This window comes from Thamnophis sirtalis, unplaced genomic scaffold (assembly GCF_051295495.1).
Source record: "Thamnophis sirtalis isolate CommonGarterSnake01/CBP01778 unplaced genomic scaffold, rThaSir2_p1.2 scaffold_2, whole genome shotgun sequence".
Taxonomy (NCBI): Eukaryota; Metazoa; Chordata; class Lepidosauria; order Squamata; family Natricidae; genus Thamnophis; species Thamnophis sirtalis.
The window spans coordinates 78,036,056-78,056,101 of record NW_028261382.1 but is presented as its reverse complement, the minus strand read 5'-3'; the positions used below and the strand labels follow the sequence as shown (position 1 = coordinate 78,056,101).

At 42.9% G+C, this 20,046-nt stretch overlaps 1 protein-coding gene across 2 annotated transcripts in view; it reads left to right on the top strand.

Moving 5' to 3' along the window:
* The first annotated feature begins 1,206 nt into the window (after positions 1-1,206).
* The window catches only part of LOC106548010 (tumor necrosis factor receptor superfamily member 10B), a 44,104-nt gene continuing 25,264 nt past the window's right edge, over positions 1,207-20,046 (top strand). For both annotated transcript variants that reach the window (XM_087706182.1, XM_087706180.1), the window contains exon 1: positions 1,207-1,487. In XM_087706182.1, the coding sequence (XP_087562308.1) occupies positions 1,440-1,487 (48 nt within the window). In that variant the 5' untranslated portion in view covers positions 1,207-1,439. The remainder of the gene's footprint in view (positions 1,488-20,046) is intronic.

Sequence of the window (20,046 nt, the reverse complement as noted above, 5' to 3'; positions counted from 1 at the left end):
CAATTTGGGATTGACACCCTTTGAATCGGGCATGAAATTCAGCACGTTCTGACAAGTTTTGGAGAACCGGTAGCAGAAACTTTGCGTAGTTTGGAGAACCGGCAACATGGGTTAACACCAATTAGTATAGGGCCCCTATGCCCGTGGGACCCACAGGCAAGTGCCCATCAGGTCCAGGCAAGACAGCCCGAAGATGCCAAAAAGGGGGGTTTGGAAGGCGGGAGCGGGGAACCTGGGCAAATGCCACCACTGGCTGGCCCCCGAGAGGGGTAGGAATGGAGATTTTGCAGTATCCTTCCCTTGCCACACCCACCAAATTTGAATTTCACCACTGCTTTTGAATGGTATGGGAGTAGGAATGGATTTCCAGAGGGGGGGGGGAATTGCAGACTACGGGACCCATTAGCACTACTCTAGGACACAGATAAATCTCCAAGTGCTTCAAGGACCCTCTAAAGGGATGCAAAGGACCACCTGTCTGCAAGGACTATAAAGCCTTCCATTCCCCATCATCCAGTGAGAGTGGAAGAAGCTTCTTGGATGAGAAGTGAAACATCTTCAAAGAAAAAATCCAGAAAGTCCAGTTGCCTCTTGAAAAAGCACTTTTGGGACAATCATGACCTGGATTACTGGGAATCTCCATAGACATTCAAAGCAGGGGTGAGATCCAGCAGGTTCTGACAGGTTCTGGAGAACCGGTAGCGGTTCGGAGAAACAGCAAATACCATCTCTGGCTGGCCCCAGAGTGGGGTGGGAATGGAGATTTTGCAGTATCCTTCCCCTGCCACGCTCACAGAACTGGTAGTAAAAATAAAAATAAAAATGAATTTTACCACTGAGTTAAAAGATAGCTTGTGGCGAGGCAGGAGTGGATAAGTGAGTAGAGAAGGTCTTCCAAGCCTTCTACCCGAGTCATAACAGGCCTGGAGAAGCACAAACCAAACAGCCACGCATTAACCTGGTTTGTCGCACTGATTCAGTGTTTAAAGAAGCTTCCAGCAAACGTGCATTCTTATCCTTCCAACAGGTAGCCAGAGTTGGCGGGGTTTCAACCCTAGGAAAGCCCCAGATGGGAGGGGGGGGGGAGAAAATTCTTCCCGCGGATCGAACACGCCAGGAGGAGGGACCTGCCTAACTCCTCCTAGCTCCTCTTTAAAAGCTGGCGCCGGAAACTTCAAAAGCTTAATCGTTGCGCAGCTGTGCAGCTACCAGCCGTCTCGCGACCAACTTTCGCCTACTTAAGCCCACTTTCTCCGCTCTCGATTTTAAAGCGCGGTGCGCGGTGCGGCAGCCTCGGACCATTTTACTTTGCGGAGTCAGCAGCCGCTTCCCGCTTTCGCCCTTCCCGAGAGCCGTTTCTCCATCCGGGAGCGCAGACACCAACCTCCGTCCGTCCGCCGCCAAGACACCGCGGACCGCGTTCCATTTTCCGCGTCGCCATGCGAGCCCAATTCCTTCTGACGCTCTGTATCGTTGCTTCCCTGCGGGTGAGTGAGGGCCAGCCTTCCCCCAGCGGCGCCGGCGCTTCGGGCTTGCCTACCTGCGGGAAGGTGCCTACCTATTTCCCCTCCGCCCACTCGCGAAAAAGTGTCTTACTTTTTTCTGTATTCCACGGATCTCCCGGCGTTTGGAAGGTGCGCGTCCAGATCCACGCGCGTCCCTTCCCCTCCCCGGGAGGAGTCCCCGGGAGAAGGAGGCGACGCGGTGGCCTTAGGAAAACTGGGTGGGGGGGGGCGTCTTAACAGCATTATGGGCCCCGGGCAAAGAGGTATAACTGGGGGGGGGGGGCTACGATCACTAGTCGCAGGAATAAAAATGTAAATAGTCGGTAAAATGAAACTATAGTTATTTTATTGCTTGAGTGAGTGAGTGAGTGAGTGAGTGAGTGAGTTAGTTAGTTAGTTTGCCACTCATGTACAAGATAACAGGAATAAGGATAAACATGAACAAGAAGGAAGGAAATAGGGACAAATAAATGGGGGACAGTAGGACAGGGACGTTAAGCACGCCGGTGCGCTTATCAGTGTTAATTTCTATTAATGCACGTTAGTATTGATGGGAAAAAAATGCAATAATATGCCATAAATATGTCGTTGTATTTCTATGAAATAGCACAAGGTGCATTGAAGGGTTAATTGAAGGATTAGTATAGGGCCCCTTTGCCCGTGGAGCCCACGGGAAGGACCCATCAGGCCCAGCAATTGAGACAGCCCTGAAGGGAGGGATCGGGGGAGGGGCGCTCTAAAACTTGTACGGGGATGTCTCCGGCCGTGTTTTTGTTTTTGTTTGTGTGTGTGTGTGTGTGTGTGTGTGTGTGTGTGAGAGAGAGAGAGAGAGAGAGAGGCGGGGGTGGGTGGGAGAGGTGGTCGGGTCGATCGCCCTGTAGGGGAAAGACCCTCGCTTCGATGCCGAACATGTCCGGGCAAGTACCTTTTCCTTCCAGAAGCGCGACTGCTTCGCTGGCATTGCAATTGTAACCCGGCGCGATTGACGTTTCCGTGGACTTCGTGTATTGTACTGTAGCCGGGCTGTTTCCTGTCGCGCGCGTGGATTTGGGATGGTGCGAGTTACGGGCGTCCGACCCGCAAGATGGGAAAGTTTTGGTGCTCCAAAGCAAAGACCGGGTGTTCACACGTGACTTTGAAAGCCTGCAAGGCGAAGCAAAACCTCGGCTGGACTATGAAGCAAAGGAAGGGATCGTCCCCGCATTTTTCCCAACCTTCCCTTAACGAACGGTGTTCTCAAGTGACTCAATGTTAAGGCAGGAACGACATTCCTGCACTTTTCCCACTCCTGGGTGTCCCAAAGACAACTGGACTTGGGATGATGGTGATTATACTTTGAGTCATTAAACATGAAACTCAAATCAACTGAACATTTAAAAATGTATCACAAATATAATTTACTGGCATTGATGGTTGATACAGGCTGCTGCCAGCATCCTAGGTATCAACTTGTTATTATATACTTTATTCATTAAACATGAATCACAGCCAACTGAACATTCAAAAATGCATCACAAATACCAGTAACTGGTGCTAATGGTTGATACAGTTTGCTGACAGCATCCTAGGTATCAACCAAGGACCTTCTTAAAATATAAGACCTTCCGAGTAGCGCAGTTTTTTGCAGTTCCGCTGGTGTTATTGCAGGAAGCTGCAATTTGTGGGTGTATCTTGTAAAATTCTTGGACATGGTGCCAAGTGTCCTGATGACAATGGGTATCACTGTTACGTGCTTCATCCATAGCCGGTAGTTTCGATGGCCAGGTCATGATATTTCATGATTTTTTCTAGTTCTTTTTCTTCGAATGGCATCTCCAGGAATAGCAATATTAATAAACTGTACACTTTGGCCCTCCACAACCCTGATATCTTGTGTGTTGTGCTCCAAATGACGATACGTTTGTATCCCACAAGATCTTCACCTTCTCATTTTCGATAACTTTTTCCACTTTATGTTCCCATGACTTTCTGGATATAGGTAAATCATATTTTTTACATAATGACCAGTGGATTAATTTAGCAACTCGGTCATCTCTAGCTTTGTAATCAGTTTGTGTGATTTTGCTGCATTCACATATTAAATGTGAAATAGTTTCATCTTTGTTATTGCAAAGTCGCCAGTTTGGGTTGTCAGTGGATTATTGTATCTTTGCTTCCATGGCATTAGTAGTAGTAGTAGTAGTAGTAGTAGTAGTAGTAGTAGTAGTAGTAGTAGTAGTATTGTATCTTCACTTCCATGGCATTATTATTATTAGTAGTAGTAGTATTGTATCTTCGCTTCCATGGCAGTAGTAGTAGTAGTAGTAGTAGTAGTAGTAGTAGTAGTAGTAGTAGTAGTTGTTGTTGTTGTTGTTGTTAAAGACTTTCAGACCTGAAGAACCTTCTTGCACCAAAGGTGAAAAGTTATTTTTTTAAAGAAAAAAAACCCAAGAAAGTCCAGTTGCCTTTTGGGGGGGGGGGGAAGCACCCTTGGGACAACCATGACCTGGATTATTGAGGATCTCCATAGACCTACTCCTAGGATGTTTTGGGAGAAGGACATCTGGGTTGATAAGAACCGGCTAACAGAGGCCTAATCCAGGGTGTTTGAAGAGGCTTAGGAAAAGGGGGTGTATCCAGGTGCTGCAAGAGCCTTGCAGGAACCTGTTAGTCTGAGAGTGTTAACAGTGCCTCAAGAATGCAATTCTGTCCTGCATAAAAATTCCTGGCCTGCACTTTCATTGTTTGCAAACACATTCAACTAAAGTGAAAGGAGAGACGCCCACGCGATGGCTTTTTTTTTTTCCTGGATACCCAAATCCAGAAGAAAATTTGCTCCCCTCCCCCTTCTGACTGGAGAGACAACCCCCCCCCCCAACTGATTTGTGGTGCTGGGCTAAGTTAGAAGCCGTGTGAACGAACTTCACATTGTAGGGGCAAACAATGCAAACCGTGAGGGCTGACAGCAGATTTGCTGCCTGGGATTTTGGAAACTCCAAGATGGAAAGCCCCCTGATTCTGGATCCTCCCTTGAAGCCTCTCTTCATCCCAGACCTGGCTGCTGGGAACCTCCCCTTTCTCTCCTTTATGATGCAACGGCAAGCAATACTGCACTCCTGAGTGCAGACGATATTTGCTAACGCACGTTTTTTCTCCTTTTTTACTTGCCAGGTTTTAACTGAAAGCTGCAATCTTGTATATATTTGTACTGGGTAACAGTGAATCGGCTTCCACCGCTGAACTACACCAAAAATAATTACAGTTCAGTCGTGTTTGCAGTGAAGTCCCATTAGAATTGCTGCTTTTGAGAGCATTGATATACAATTATAAACCGTGACTTATAATTTTCTCCATGGAACTTTCACCTACATTTTCTTTTCTTTTCCTTGCCTCATCATCCTCATCCTTAAATCCTAAATCAATTAGGACCCTTCCAGATGTCTGATGCAGTGAGTGACAGCTTAGTAAAGTTTGTGCCTTATATTAATATGTGTTTTGTGCTAATCTTAAAAGATGCTACTAAACTTTTTAAATTTTGGATGCCTTCAGTTTGCACTTGGATATTTTGCTTTCCAGATTGTTAGAATGTTTATCGATTATTTATGGTCACCTGGATTGCTAGGGAAAATTTCAGTATTGATTATTAGCTGTTGAAAGTGATAGTTTTTAGGGACAAAATCAGTGGATCACTTTTACATTGAAACTTCACTGAAAAGAAATATGGATCTGCTTAACATTAGGGCTTAAGATGGCGGGCAAGCAGATTTAATAAATATCATTCTGGTTAACAGCAGATGGAAATCTTAGAAATCAGTTGATTTGCTTCAATCACCCAGCAACGCATTCAGTTGGGTTTTGCTAATTATGTAGGTTTGTTATAGTAATAGATAATATATTTATATGTGTAAAAGTTGAAGTTTTACGTTATTCTCCTGCATCAAAAGGAGTTGGAAGTCAATGGTGTTTTTTTCATTCCCCCCTTATTTTACACTTTTTTCTCTTTCCTTTTTATTTTCCCCTTATTTTCATTTTTCTTTGTCCTTCTGTATTTTATATTTCAATAAACTAATAAAATATTTGAATTCAAAAGCAATGCATTCAGTAAGCTAAGCAGTGATTAAATTGGTGCTGAATCAAATTTATTGGTGATGGATTTCAGATTATTACTTTTATGCCAGTTTTTTGGAGGACTAATTTCTGAATAATTTAGAACGTGGATTTTATCAATTTGGTTTTGACTCGCTAGGTTCATGTAACAAAGCTCAACTAAATAAATCCTAGTTTCATGAAATAACTGAATTCCCAGGTAAACTATAGAATTATGTACTGTACTCTTGTTTTCCTGACGTGCTATTTATGACTCTCCTGTGGTTTGCAGAATTAACCCAGTTATCTAGAATTGAATATGTGGGTGAAGCTGCTTGGCTTTAACTGATGTACAGATTTTAGGATGGTGTCTCTGTGTTCACTCAAGAAATTTCCTGACAGTTAGAACAATTAACCATGGAACAACTTGCCTCCAGAAGTTGTGAATTCTCCAACAGTGGAAGTTTTTAAGAAGATGTTGGATAACCATTTTTCTGAAATGGTAGAGCAAGGTTTGCTGCCTGAGCAGGGGGTTGGACTAGAAGACCTCCAAGGTCCCTTCCAACTCTGTTATTCTATTCTAAGTTAAATTCTGATCCCACACCTAGATTTCACAAAGCATTCCCAGACTCAAATTGCAGTTTGTTTAGTTTAAATTGTGTGTGCCTGTAAATTTGCTCATACTCATACTTGTTTAGAATGTTGCGGGTAGTTTGTGTCTTGGGAAACTGAATTACACTACCTTTTGGTAACATACAAATGAAATAGACAATTGTTTGACGGTTTTATGTACAATCTAATTGGAGAAGGAAGTAGATGCAACTATGCTAGTGATTTATTTCATTGTTGTGCTGGCTCAAAGTAATAGGCAAGGCTCAAATGGGAATGGCCCAAGGCAGTCTAAATGCTTGCTGATTGATTCCTTTTAAGGGACTCTACTAAAAGAGCCTTGAATTTCTGCAGCCAGACTTTCTGTTAAAATTTAACAAGGTAGAGCAGCGTGATTTGATGCCCTCCTTGTTTTACACAATCAGGTGCTCTCCAGGAAGCAGCTAGGATTCCATCACATGCACAACAGCAAAGGGCTTGGCATGGTTAGGGTCACGACCCTGCTAGATAATTAGTGGCTTCATTTATTTGCTCATCAGTCATCTAAGATCGGTGGTGGTCAGTAAAGAACGTAAGGAAATACATTGGGGTTTTTTTCTCCACACTTATCTGACAAACATAAAGTCTCCCTTGAGTTTAAAATTGGAAAGTGTTTGGTTTCATATTAACACAATTCATTAAAAGGTGTGAGCTTTTGTGAACAGTGGTTTATTTCATTAGATGCGTGGGTGGTTTTAACTGATGTAAGATCTAAATAGTAAGATAAGCAGGGAATAAGGGAAGATTACGCACGTTACAAGTTTACAGATACTTCATCAGTGAGCAATTATACTTGACTCCTAGTGACTAATTCACTCTTTCCTTTTAAGATTTTTTTTTTTTGTCAGTTTCTCAATTTAGTCCACAGACCTGTAAACTCACCAGCACTGGGAGTTAAACTTCGCACACCTTAAAGTTGCCAAGGTTGAGAAACATTGCTATAGAGCCATGATGGCAAACCTATGGCATGCGTACCACAGGTGGCACGCAGAGGCCTCTGCGGGCACGCAAGCCATTGCTCCAGCTCAGTTCCACTGTGCATGTGCGCACACCTTCCGCTGGCCAGCTAATTTTTAGGTCTCTGCTGCGCATGTGTGTGTGGGGCACATGTGGGAGATATGCATGGGGGAGGGGGGTCATGTCCATGCGTGAAGGAAAGGGGGGAGTGCAGGGGCACGCCCCCCCTCCACTGCATCCTGTTTTTGCTCCCAGGGGGCTGTAGGGAGGCTTTCTAGGCCCAAAATGGGTGGTGGGCAGTTGCAAGGGCATGTGCGGGGAGAGTGTGGGGAGGTCATACATGCATGCGCAGGGGATGGTGCACAGGAGGTGTCACGCGCACATTGCATTATGGGTGCAGGCACACACGTTTTTGGCACGCAACGACAAAAAGTTTAGCCATCACTGCTATAGAGCATGGTTTCAGACCATGCATTCTTCAGCATATTTGTAAATGACTTGGATAAGGTGTTAGAAAGTAAGCAGATAAAACAAAGATGGGATATAACAAGGGCCTGAGAGGATGTGGGATCAAGCTAAGAGGAGAGTTTTGAGAAGAAAGAGTGCAGGGGAAGAGCAACCAAGAGGATTAGGGGACTGGAGGCTAAAACATATGAAGAACGGTTGCAGGAACTGGGCATGGCTAGTTTAATGAAAAGAAGGACTAAGGGAGACATGATAGCAGTCTTCCAATATCTCAGGGGTTGCCACAAAGAAGAGGGAGTTAAACTATTCTCCAAAGTACCTGAGGGCAGAACAAGAAGCAATGGGTGGAAACTAATCAAGGAGAGAAGCAACTTAGAACTGAGGAGAAATTTCCTGACAGAACAATTAATCAGTGGAACAACTTGCCTCCAGAAGTTGTGAATGCCCCAACACTGGAAGTCTTTAAGAAGATGTTGGATAGACATTTGTCAGAAACGGTATAGGGTTTCCTGCCTAGGCAGGGGGTTGGACTTTGTAGTCTGAGGGTCCCCAATGAGGATCACATGATCCCTGGGCACTGCAACCATCATAAATACGAGTCAGTTGCCAAACCTCTGAATTTTGATCATGTAGCAAAGGAGGAGGCTGCAATTGTTGCTGTAAATGTGAAAAATGGTCATAAGACACTTTTTTCCAGTACTGTTGTAACTTGGAATAGTCACTGAGAGAATTGTTATAAGTTTTGGACTTGAAGACAGCTAAAATCCTCTCATCACTTCTCCAGGCTAAACAAAACCCCACACCCGAACGTGTTTTTCTTCCCAAGTTGCTTATTTTCTATTAACAAGATATCAGTTAATCAGTGGAACAACTTGCCTCCAGATGTTGTAAATGCTCCAACACTGGAGGTTTTTAAGAAGATGTTGGATAGCCATTTTTCTGAAGTAGTGGAAAGTTTCCTGCCTAAGCAGGGGGTTGGACTAGAAGACCTCTAAGGTTCCTTCCAACTCTGTTATTCTAGTCCATTCCATTCTATATTCTGTTCTCCTCTGACACATTCTGATTTATTAAGTCTGGCCAACTTAGAAAAAAAGAGCAAAATTGTTCAAAGCGATTCCAGAAAGTCCCAAAGGTGCTTTTTCCAAAGGCAACTGGACTTTGTTTTTCCTTGAAGATGTTTCGCTTCTCATCCAAGAAGCTTCTACAGTTCTGACTGAATGGTGGTGAACTAAAAGAAGGTTCTTGGATGAGAAGCGAAACATCTTCAAGGAAAACCAAAATCTAGCTACTTTTGGAAAAAGTACCTTTGGGACAACCATGATCTTGGATGACTGAGAGTCTCCATAGACATTCTTCTAGAAAGTCTATTTAAGGGAAGTAGGCTGCTTTTGGCCCTTCCTTCCTTGAGTCGGAGTTAAAAACTAACATCTTGTAAAAATGGGGGAGATTCCTTATTGCAGAGTTGATCCTCTGCATAGCTTCCTAATCCTCTAGTAAACGTTGAGAAAGGGACAGTGCTTTTTTTTACGTCTGACTTGTTTGCCATGAAGGGCTTCCTGCTTACTTGACAATCTTTTTCAAAACGGTTCGGCTTGTTTTTATTTGTCAAAGCGCTAATGCCTGTCGAGTGGTGGGTTCCGGATCCCGTTCCAACCAGTACGGTTGAAACGGGCCCGGTGTCGCCCACATGGACGTGTGTGGCCCGCACGTACACACATCGTACCTGCTTGCGACATCATGAGAGCCATGCGCGGAAGTGCCAAAGGGTTAAAGCAGTGTTTCTCAACCTTGGCAACTTGAAGATGTCCGGACTTCAACTCCCAGAATTCCCCAGCCAGCATTCGCTGGCTGGGGAATTCTGGGAGTTGAAGTCCGGACATCTTCAAGTTGCCAAGGTTGAGAAACACTGGGTTAAAGGACAGGTAAGGAGCTCAGGTGGGCCCTCTGGAGGACCGTACCGGAACGGTACCCGGTACTTCGGGCAGGCTCTGGTACACCCATACTGGGGTGTACCGCCTGCAACCCACCACTGTGGCTGTCGCTCTTTTGTTGTGTGACTGTGTGTGATGTACACACCTTACCCGGGTTGTGAAATACATCGATATGTTTGTTTTCTTCTCACTTTCACTTTGACATGAATATTTTCCACTTCATGGTGTTTTTTCCTGTGCTGCTACTCTGCAGCTGTGTTTGATTTCTTAGAGTATTTAAAGAAAAGGCCACGCTGACATCCTTCAACAGCTCCCCTTAAGTGTCCTCCGTGTTTTTATTTGTGTTGAATTTCATCCCCCCCCCCCGAGTTTCATTAAATGACCGTTTTCTTATCCTTATCTCCTTGTCCCATGCCATACCCGAACTGCGTTGGCATTAACTGAAGAAGATTCCTCTGTCTTAGAGTAGGTTATCTCCCCCCAAGCTGTTCTCCTTGTGTTAGGATTAAAGATAATGGTTCCCCATACACATATGTGCTAGTCATTCCCGACTCTAGAGGGCGGTACTCATCTCTGTTTCAAAGCCGAAGAGACATTTCCATGGTCATGTGGCCAGCATGACTAAACGCCGAAGGTGCACGGAACGCTGTTACCTTCCCAACAAAGGTGGTCCCTATTTTTCTACTTGCATTTTTTACATGCTTTCGAATTGCTAGGTTGGCAGAAGCTGGGACAAGTAACGGGAGCTCATTCTGTTACGCATCACTAGGGATTCGAACCACCGAACTGCCGACCTTTCTGATTGACAAGTTCAGCATCTTAACCACTGAGCCACCCTGTGTTGAGATTACATCTCCTATAATTCCTAGACAGCATGGTTAACATCAATATTAGTGGCTAAGGTCCACTTTTCTGTATTGCCAAATGTCTACAGAGATTCTCAATCACCCAGGTCCTGATTGTCCCAAAGGTGCTTTTTCCAAAAGGTAGTTGGAATTTCTGGGAGTTGGAATCCGTGCAGCTAAAAGTGACTGAGGTTGGGAAACACTTTTAATATATAATATATAACAACAGAGTTGGAAGGGACCTTGGAGGTCTTCTAGTCCAACCTCCTGCTTAGGCAGGAAACCCTACACCACTTCAGACAAATGGTTATCCAACATCTTCTTAAAAACTTCCAGTGTTGGAGCATTTACAGCTTCTGGAGGCAAGTTGTTCCACTGATTAATTCTTCTAACTGTCAGGAAATTTCTCCTTAGTTCTAAGTTGCTTCTCTCTTTGATTAGTTTCCACTAATCACTGGAAATCCACTGTCTTACCCTCAGGTGCTTTGGAGAATAGCTTGACTCCCTCTTCTTTGTGGCAGCCTCTCAGTCTTTAGTCTGCCTGTACTAAATCTCATAAAACAGGTGTGTTGACGAAGCTACAATTAGTTGGGTTCACATAGAATGCTGAATGGTACTATAACTTCCCTGGCCAGTAGAATCCCCATGCAGCATTTTGTAAAAGGAAAGCAGGCTTATTTAGCCAGTTACGATTCACTTTGAAGCAATCCCAAGCACAAAGGGGTGAAGTTTGCTCCTGAACAGTTAGCAACAATTTTAATATGTTTATCTTTGAGGCAAACGTTCGCTGGCCTTTTATCTTTTTTTGCCTTTCTGTGCAAGGGAAGAGGAGCTGACTTCTGCATAACAACTGAAGGGCAAAGATAAAGAGAGGGTGATGTCATCCTTTTTTCTGCAGGGAGGCAAAGGCAGGAAACGGGATTGCATCAGCAAAGCTCTGCAAGTGTGTGATTCCTCCCCCCCCCCTTCTTTAACATTTACTCTAAGACAGGGGTGACAACTTTAAGACATGTCTTCTTCAGAATTCCCCAACTGGGAATTCCCCAACTGGGAGAATCAAGTTGCAAAGAATAGAATAGAATAACAGAGTTGGAAGGGACCTTGGAGGTCTTCTAGCCCAACCCCCTGTTCAGACAGGAAACCCTACACCACTTCAGACAAATGGTTATCCAACATCATCTTAAAAACTTCCAGGGTTGGAGCATTCACAACTTCTGGAGGCAAGCTGTTCCACTGATTAATTGTTCTCATTGTCAGAAAATTTCTCATTAGTTCTAAGTTGCTTCTCTCCTTGATTAATTTCCACCCATTGTTCTTGTCCTGAACTCTGGTGCTTTGGAGAATAGCTTGACTGCCTCTTCTTTGTGGCAACCTCTGAGATATTGGAAGATTGTTATCATGTCTCCCCTAGTCCTTCTTTTCATTAAACTAGATATGCAACCGTTCTTCATATGTTTTAGGCTCCAGTCCCCCAATCATCTTTGTTGCTCTTCTCTGCACTCTTTCTAGAGGCTCTACATCTTTTTTTACATCGTGGTAACCGAAACTGAACACAATATTCCAACTGTGGCCTTACCAAGGCATTATAAAGTAGAATTAATTAAAGGTTGCTCTGAGAAGTAGAGGAAGGTGGGGAGATGGAATGACATCATTATATTTTTTCTCCTGCTCCAAGGAACTTCTTTATGCTGAGCGCAAGGCTTGTGGCTTTCGAGGTGTCCTTAAGATTAGGTTATCTCAAAGGGAGTTGATTCAAGGTCTCTTTGCATTCTGTGGTTGATTAAGTTTAGAAACCCATCTCTCCTGCACTGAGAAACTCTGGGTGGTGTAGAGATAAAATGTTAAAATAATCAACCTCATAATTATATGCACAATACTGGAAAAATGCAGAAACCCTACAGGTTGTATAAGGGGGTGAGAGATAGGCATCTTGGTCCATATACCATATGAATGACCCATTGGGATTCCCATATCAAAGCAACTTACTTTATGTGCAGCCAGAACTGGGAAGTAACATTTAACACAGCACAAGTACTTAAACAAAATGGTTCGGTCGAGATCTGCATACGTGGGACTGATTGGGGTAGATTGTAAGGGTGACACTGAAATATAATTTTATCATATTCTGTCTATATCTTAAATTATTTTATTCTATTCCAATTCCATTTTAAATCGTATTTTATTCCAATTCCATTTTAAATTGTATTTTATCCAATTCCATTTTATATTGCTTTTATCAAATTTTGGTAATAATTTGTTCCTGGAACTTTACACTTTGACATGGCCCAAGGGCTAATCTATAAAGACTCGATGTCAAACCCCTACAGATGATAATATAATAAAAAAAAATATGGAATGTACAGAAAAGGATAAGTTAACCTTAAAAATCAAAGAAAAAGAAGATTCAGAATATTTTGTGACATGGGAACCTTTCTGCAAATGGTTAGCTGACAGATACAGAGGTTAGATGAGTAGATTTATGTGAAATAAGGACTGCATGAGAAAGAAGAAAAATTCTTAGTACATATTTTGATGGTTACATAATTGATATTTTTAATGGAAGATAGTATACTTTTCAATAACACATATATGTCTATATGTACATGATTATAATGATTATGATGTTTATATTTTAACATGTTGGACACTTAGAAACACACTGTTCAATATAGAAATGGAATGTGTGATATAAAACAATAAAAATATACCCTGTTTCCCTGAAAATAAGACCTCCCCAGATAATAAGGCCAATCAGGCTTTTGAGCGCATGTGCTAAAATAAGCCCTCTCCTTCCGGTCCTGGTGATTTGAACTCGTCTAGGGTAGACAGGTGCTCACTTACCATTTTCTTCCCTATTTCAATTTGTGTTCCTAATCTGATTTTTGTGGTGCTGTTTTTGATAGGTTGGACTGTTTTATCCCTTTGTGTAAAGACAGATGCAAAAAATGAGTTAAATAGTTCTGCTTTCTCCCTGTTTCTTGTCACCTTCTTGCCACTTTCTCCCAGCAATGGATCACTTGTTTCCTTAACCTTTTTCTTGTTTTTAACATGTTAGAAGAAGCTTTTTTGGTTATTTTTTACTTTTGGGGCAAGCCTTTCTTCATTGTGAGCCTTAGCTTTCCTTACTTCATCTTTACAGGCTCGGGCTATTTGCTGATATTCTGCCTTAGTTATGTCCCCCTCTTTCCACTTTTTATACTTAACTTTTTTGCCTTTCAATTTTTCAGAGAGTTCTTTATGCAGCCATGCTGGTTTCTTTTGGGAGCTGTTATTTTTCTTCTTCATTGGTATTGTATTAGACTGAGCTTTTGTAATCTCATTTTCAAAATTTCCCAAGCTTCTTGAGTTGTTTTCCCCTTGAGGATTTTCATCCATGAAATCCTTCCCAAGTTCTCTCTAAGTTTATTGAAATTAGCTTTCTTAAAATCCAAGACTCTAGTTTGACTTTGTTCTACTACTTGTGTTTGCATAATGTTGAATTCCAATATTGCATGGTCACCTGCCCCCAGGGTTCCTATGGCTTCAACACCTTCTATCATTTCCTCTCTGTTAGTGAGAATTAAGTCTAATATGGTCGGTCCCCTTGTTCCCTTCTCTACTTTTTGGGAAACAAAGTTGTCTGCTAGGTTCATTAGAATCTGTTGGATCTTCACTTGGTGCAGAGTTTGTTTCCCAGTTGATGTCAGGGTAGTTAAAATCCCCCATTACTATTGTGGTGTGTTTCCTACATACCTTAGTTAGCTGACTAGCAAAAAGTTTATCTACTTCCTCTGCTTGGTTGGGTGGCCTGTAGTATAGACCTGTGACAATGTCATCCCCCCCCAACCTTTAATATTGAACCAAATGCATTCAAGATAGTTCTCATCATTGTTGTGCACTATTTCTGTAGAGATGTAGTTATTTCTTATATATACTGCAACTCCACATCCTCTTTTATTTGGTCTATTTCTTTTAAATAATTGAAATCCTTCTAGCTATATGTTCCATTTGTGGGTTTCATCCCACCAAGTTTCTGTAATGGCAACAATATCATATCTGCCCTCATCTACTTGAATTTCTAATTCACCCTGTTTATTCCTCATACTCTGTGCATTGGTGTATAGACATTTGAATCCATTTTGATTGACCCTGTGTTTACTGTCTACTGCCTGACTGCCCCTATTTTCTTGCCACTTGTATGATTCATGCACATGGTATGGCACTCCTATTAAATGCTTGGTTTTGCTTGACAGCAGGAGTGATAGTAAGATTATCACTCCTGCTGTCAAGCAAAACCAAGCATTTAATAGTGAGTGCCATACCATCTTACCCGCACAGACATCTATGTTACATGCACTGATAACCCTATGAGTTTTAGATTGCTGGGGACAGAAATGTTCTGTATCAATTAATTCTCTGTCCCCGCTGTTCAGTTTAAATGTTTATCCAGAAAATCTGTGAATTTAATGCCAAGTAACTCAGTCCCTTGCTTTGGATGGGTGCAAACCATCTCTGGTTTCTGGTTGTGGTGTGCATGTGTGTCTTGGGGAGGTCTGGGGTGCTTGGTTGGGGTTGTGTTCCTCTGAGATGGAGGCGGGACCTCTGCAGACCCCCTGATATTTGTTGTAATTCTTCAGCTTCTAGGACAGTAGTTCTCAACCTATGGTCCATAGACCCTTGAGGAGATGCGATGTCATCCCAGGGGTTTCGCGAAGGCTTGAAGAAATGTTATGCTTTAAATCTTGAGTCAAGTCTTGAGGGTCCGTGGCCACAAAGGGTATTTAAAGGGGGGGGTCCATGGTGAATACAACTGTTCTAGGATACCCAAAGGTGCTTTTTTGGGACTTTTTTTTTTTTGCAGACATTTCGCATCTCATTCAAGAATCTTCTTCAGTTCTGACAGGAAAATGGAGAACGGAAGGATTTATATTCAGCTGTCAGCAAGGAGTACAAATCCTTCTATTTTTTTGCTATCCAGTCAGAGCTGAAGAGGCTTCTTGGATGACAAGCGAAACATCTTCAAAGAAAAATGAGAAAGTCCAGTTGCCTCTTGAGGGGAAAAAAAGCATCTTTGCTTTTCTCTACAGATCTCTTGTTCTAGGATACATATTTTCTTTGGGAAAGAATTGTCTCATAATGGTAATTTCAAGCCATGAGTAATTTCACCAGAAGTAGACTTGCTAATGTTGTCAAGTTCTACTGTTGTTTTACAGTGACAGACAAAATGGCTGTTCCCCGGGAAACTCTGCCAAATACATTCGCTGGACACTACCTTTTATCGTTTCAGAAGATTCAGGGTTAAGCTGGAATGCAGGGGAGTGTCTTGGCTTAAGGAGCATATCATTATAATTATCCACTTGGCTTTTTGATAGCGTCTGGTAGCATTGATAGCTGAAAGCTGAAATGTTTTCTTCTTAAAATGAGAAGTCCTCAGATGTACAACCAAAATTGAGCCCAAAATTTATGTTGCTAAATAGGTTTGCCCCAGCGATGGGCTTCACATTTTATTGCAACTGGTTCGCTGCGCACTTTCCCGCTTGCTTCGCCTCTGCGTGCTCACTTCACTGGCGCATGCACCCCTTCCACACATGTGCCCAGCCTTCCATGCATGCGCCCAGCCTAAAAAATGTGCCTAAATAGGACGGCATCGAGCCGGGTGGATGGGTGGCTCACCCCCCACGATAGCAAACCGATCTGAACCAGCTGAATACCACCTCTGGTTTGCCCTATTACATGACCTTTTCTTGCCACAGTTATTAAACAAATCATGGCAGCCATTAAATTAGTTACACGGTTATAATGTGAATCTGACTTCCCCATTGACTTTGCGTGCCAGAAGGTCACAAAAGGGGATCACATCAGAGGTGGGATTCAGCAGGTTCTGGCCTGTTCTGGAGAACCAGTAGTGGAAATTTTGGGTATTTCAGAGAACTGGTAAATGCCACCTCTGGCTGGCCCCGCCCCAGGGGTGGGTTCCTACCGGTTTGGACCGGTTCGGCCAAACCGGTAGAGTTTTGGTGGCCTGGGTCGCTGGAACTGGCAGCGACCCAGGCCTGCCACGTCCCTGAATCAGTTCTCATCTTGTTTTTTGCTTCTGCACATGCGCAAAGCAATTTTATTGTACTGCGATGTGTGCACAATGCACATCATGCACGCGTGTGGTGCGGCCACGAGCGAACCAGCAGTAGTGAACCTGCCGCAACCGCATCTCTTCTCTGCTTCCCAAGTCCCAGCTGATCAGGAGAGAATGGGGATTTTGCAGCATCCTTCCCCTGCCACGCCCACCAAGCCACGCCTACAGAACCGATAATAAAAAACTTTGAATCCTACCACTGGATCGCATGGGCCACAGGACGCTGCAACTGTCGTAAATATGAGTCAGTTGCCAAGCGTCTGAATCTTGGTCACGTGATCAAAGGTGTTTCTGCAATGGTCATAAATGTGAAGAACAGTTATAGCTCACTTTTTCCAGTTCCATTGTAACTTCGTCACTAAATGAATGATTTTTAAGTCAAGGGCTACCTGTTTATGCAGGCATTTTGTCAAAATATATTACTGTAGCAATCTGAAATAATATGATTGCTTCTTCTGTATACATTATTACGGTACTCTTGAGTTCGGCAACAGTAATTGCATTAACTGGTTTTTGTGGCAAGAGATGTGAAGTAATCCCATCTTTCTTAATATATTAACCTGGATTAATATCAAAGGCTTGTCTTGTAGGGTTATTTTGAGGAGTGCGTTTAAAAAAAAGGATGTCCTTTGCCAATGAAAATAATCGCTATCTGGACTATCTGATAAAGGCCGGTAAACGACTAAAAACTGTGTTTCTGTGTGTGTGTGTGTGTGTGTGTGTGTGTGTTCTGAATAAATAGCTTTGATTGCATTATCTTTGGCACCATCATTCTTGCCAAACACAAAAATCAAGTCGTGGAATTTAAGGCAATTTCTTTTTTTTATTATTATTATTTTAAAATTTTAATTTAAAACAAATACAACATCCTTCTTTACATGCTATAGAAAGTGTATCAGTTGGTTACAAATAGACTTTTGTGCATCTCTTCCACAGTCAACAAATATAATTCATGTTAACTCAAGCATTTAAACTCAAATATTCATACATGTCACCATCATCATATATCCATTTTCATTTGACTATAATTGTTATTAAAAAAATAATAATAATAATTTTTGTTACTTAAACACTTTACTTAACACAATTACTTAAGGCAATTTCTAATGCATTTGAGAATCTGGTTTGAATATCTACAATATCTGTCAGAGGAATTAAAATATGAGTCTAGGGCTGAGAATAGATATTCCATAACCCGTGCTATTTCTATCAACCTGTTTTATATTTTATTTAAAATCAAGTTTGGAATGTAAGGATTGAGGTAACTTCTAATGTAATTGACAATCCGGTTTGAATATCTAGAATATCTATCAGGGGAAAATAATATAAATCTAGGGCTGAGGGTAGATATTCCATTGTGTTGTTAGTTGCAAAGTGGTATCCGACCCATTGCAACCCCATGGACAATGTTCCTCCAGGCCTTCCTGTCCTCTAAAAATCTCTAGAGTCCATTTAAACTCACGCATATTGCTTCCAGTACTCCATCCAGCCACCTCATTCTCTGTCGTCCCGTTCTTTTGCCCTCCATTGTTTCCAGCATGAGGCTCTTCTCCAGCGTGGCACGACATAACCGCGAAAGTCAAAAGCGCGCCGACAACACCGCGGTGCTAAAACCGCGATGTCAAAAGCGTGCGACAACAGCGCGCCGACAGAAGCGCGATTTAACTTAAGGTAAGGTTTAGGGTTAGGTTTAGGGTTAGGTTTAGTTAGGTTTAGGGTTAGGTTTAGGGTTATTTTTAGGGTTATGTTACAGTGCGCTTCTGTCGGCGCGCTGTTCTCAGCGCGCTGTTGTCGCGCGGTTTTGACGGCGCGGTTTTGTCACCGCGCTTTAGTGACACGCGCTTTAGTCGACCGCGGTTTTGTGGTGGAACCCTTCTCCAGTCAGCCCTTCCTTCTCATTAGGTGGCCAAAATATTTGCGTTTCATCTTCAGGGAGTTGAAGTTCACAAGCCTTAAAGTTGCCAAGTTTGGGGACCCCTGATCTAAGACTACTAAGTCTTAAGAACCTTGGCTGAGAGTTTTCTGCTGTGACACTTGTTGCTGTTTTTTTTTTAATGCTATGATCTTTTGGAAGAAATGTCCACCAGGCTTCAGTTCCAAGTGGGAACAATCAACTAATGGAACAGAAGTTGCCTTTGGAAGTCGTGGGAGCTTCATCACTTGAGACTTTCAAGAAGAGATTGGACTGCCATTTGTCAGAAATGGAGTAGGGTCTCCTGCTTGGGCAGGGAGCAGGGGTTGGACTAGATGACCTATAAGGTCCCTTCCAACTCTGTTAATCTGTTAAAGATCTGTTAAAGGCAAGGTGCATGTTTGAGAAGGCAGAGTTTTAACTTCAATAATCTTGATTACTGGCAGCTTTGGTGACTCATGCAGGAAATATCTTCCAAGAGAAGAAAGGAAAGGGGCAGGAAGGAGCGGCACAGAAGTGCTGCTGAATCTGACTAGTGAGTTGGGAGTAGGAGAGAAAAATTAGAAGCCAGTGGAACACTTTGGTGTTTGAATGAAGAAGGGCTCCCCCTTGGGACAGTTCTTTGGGGTGGGGGCTTTCAGTCCCAAGAGCCAAGGATGTAATGACACCTGTCTTTTCTCACCTGCAGGAAGACTAATAAGTCTTCAGGGCATCCCTAAGAACAGGAAGCCAGCATGTGGTTTGTTTGGCATTATTGCTGGATGGCAGCAGTTCAAATGTAGATTACATAGCTCAATAGGCAACCTTGAGACAACCACTATTTATCAGCCCAGCTGATAAAGACTCTAGTTTTTAATAACTCTACGGGGAGTTATCAGCTAGATGAGAATGAGGGCTGCTCCCTTCTTTTCCCCCACGGCATGTAAGCTGTCCCAGAGAAGAGGCATGAAATGTACATAAGTAACAAATAATGCCAAAGGTTGAGACTGCAGCTGGGCCTGTATGCAAGCATTAGGACCGCAGCTTCCTGTGAAAGTCCCTCCCAAGTTATTTGTTTTTAAATTGATGTATGGGTGATTTCCACAGAGCACAAGAGCACTGGAACAGATGAAACAATGAATTTAAAGGAGCCTGGGAGCTTAAACCCCGTTCCCTATACTTCTTCCTCTTATGTTCAGGTGGCAGAGATGGCTTCACCCATTCTTATCCTCATGACAATCCAAGGATCAAAGATAGTGGCTGGCTAAAGCCACAGTGCTCTAATCTCCCATAGCAATGGCAAAAGCACTTAGACTTATATACCGCTTTACCATGCTTTACAGCCCCCTCTAAGTGGTTTACAGAGTCAGCCTCTTGCCCCCAACAATCTGGGTCCTCATTTTACCCACCTTGGAAGGATGAATCAACCTTGAGCTTTGAACTGCCAAATTGCAGGCAGCCGGCAGTCAACAGAAGTAGCCTGCAGTACTGCACTCCAACCACTGCGCCACCAAGGCCCATAATCCACGGTTATTGGTTATGTTGGCTATAATAAGTATACAGCCAGCATGAACCACTAACTGGAGTCTACAACATGTGAGATGAGTAGTATTAAGCAAGCTTAAAA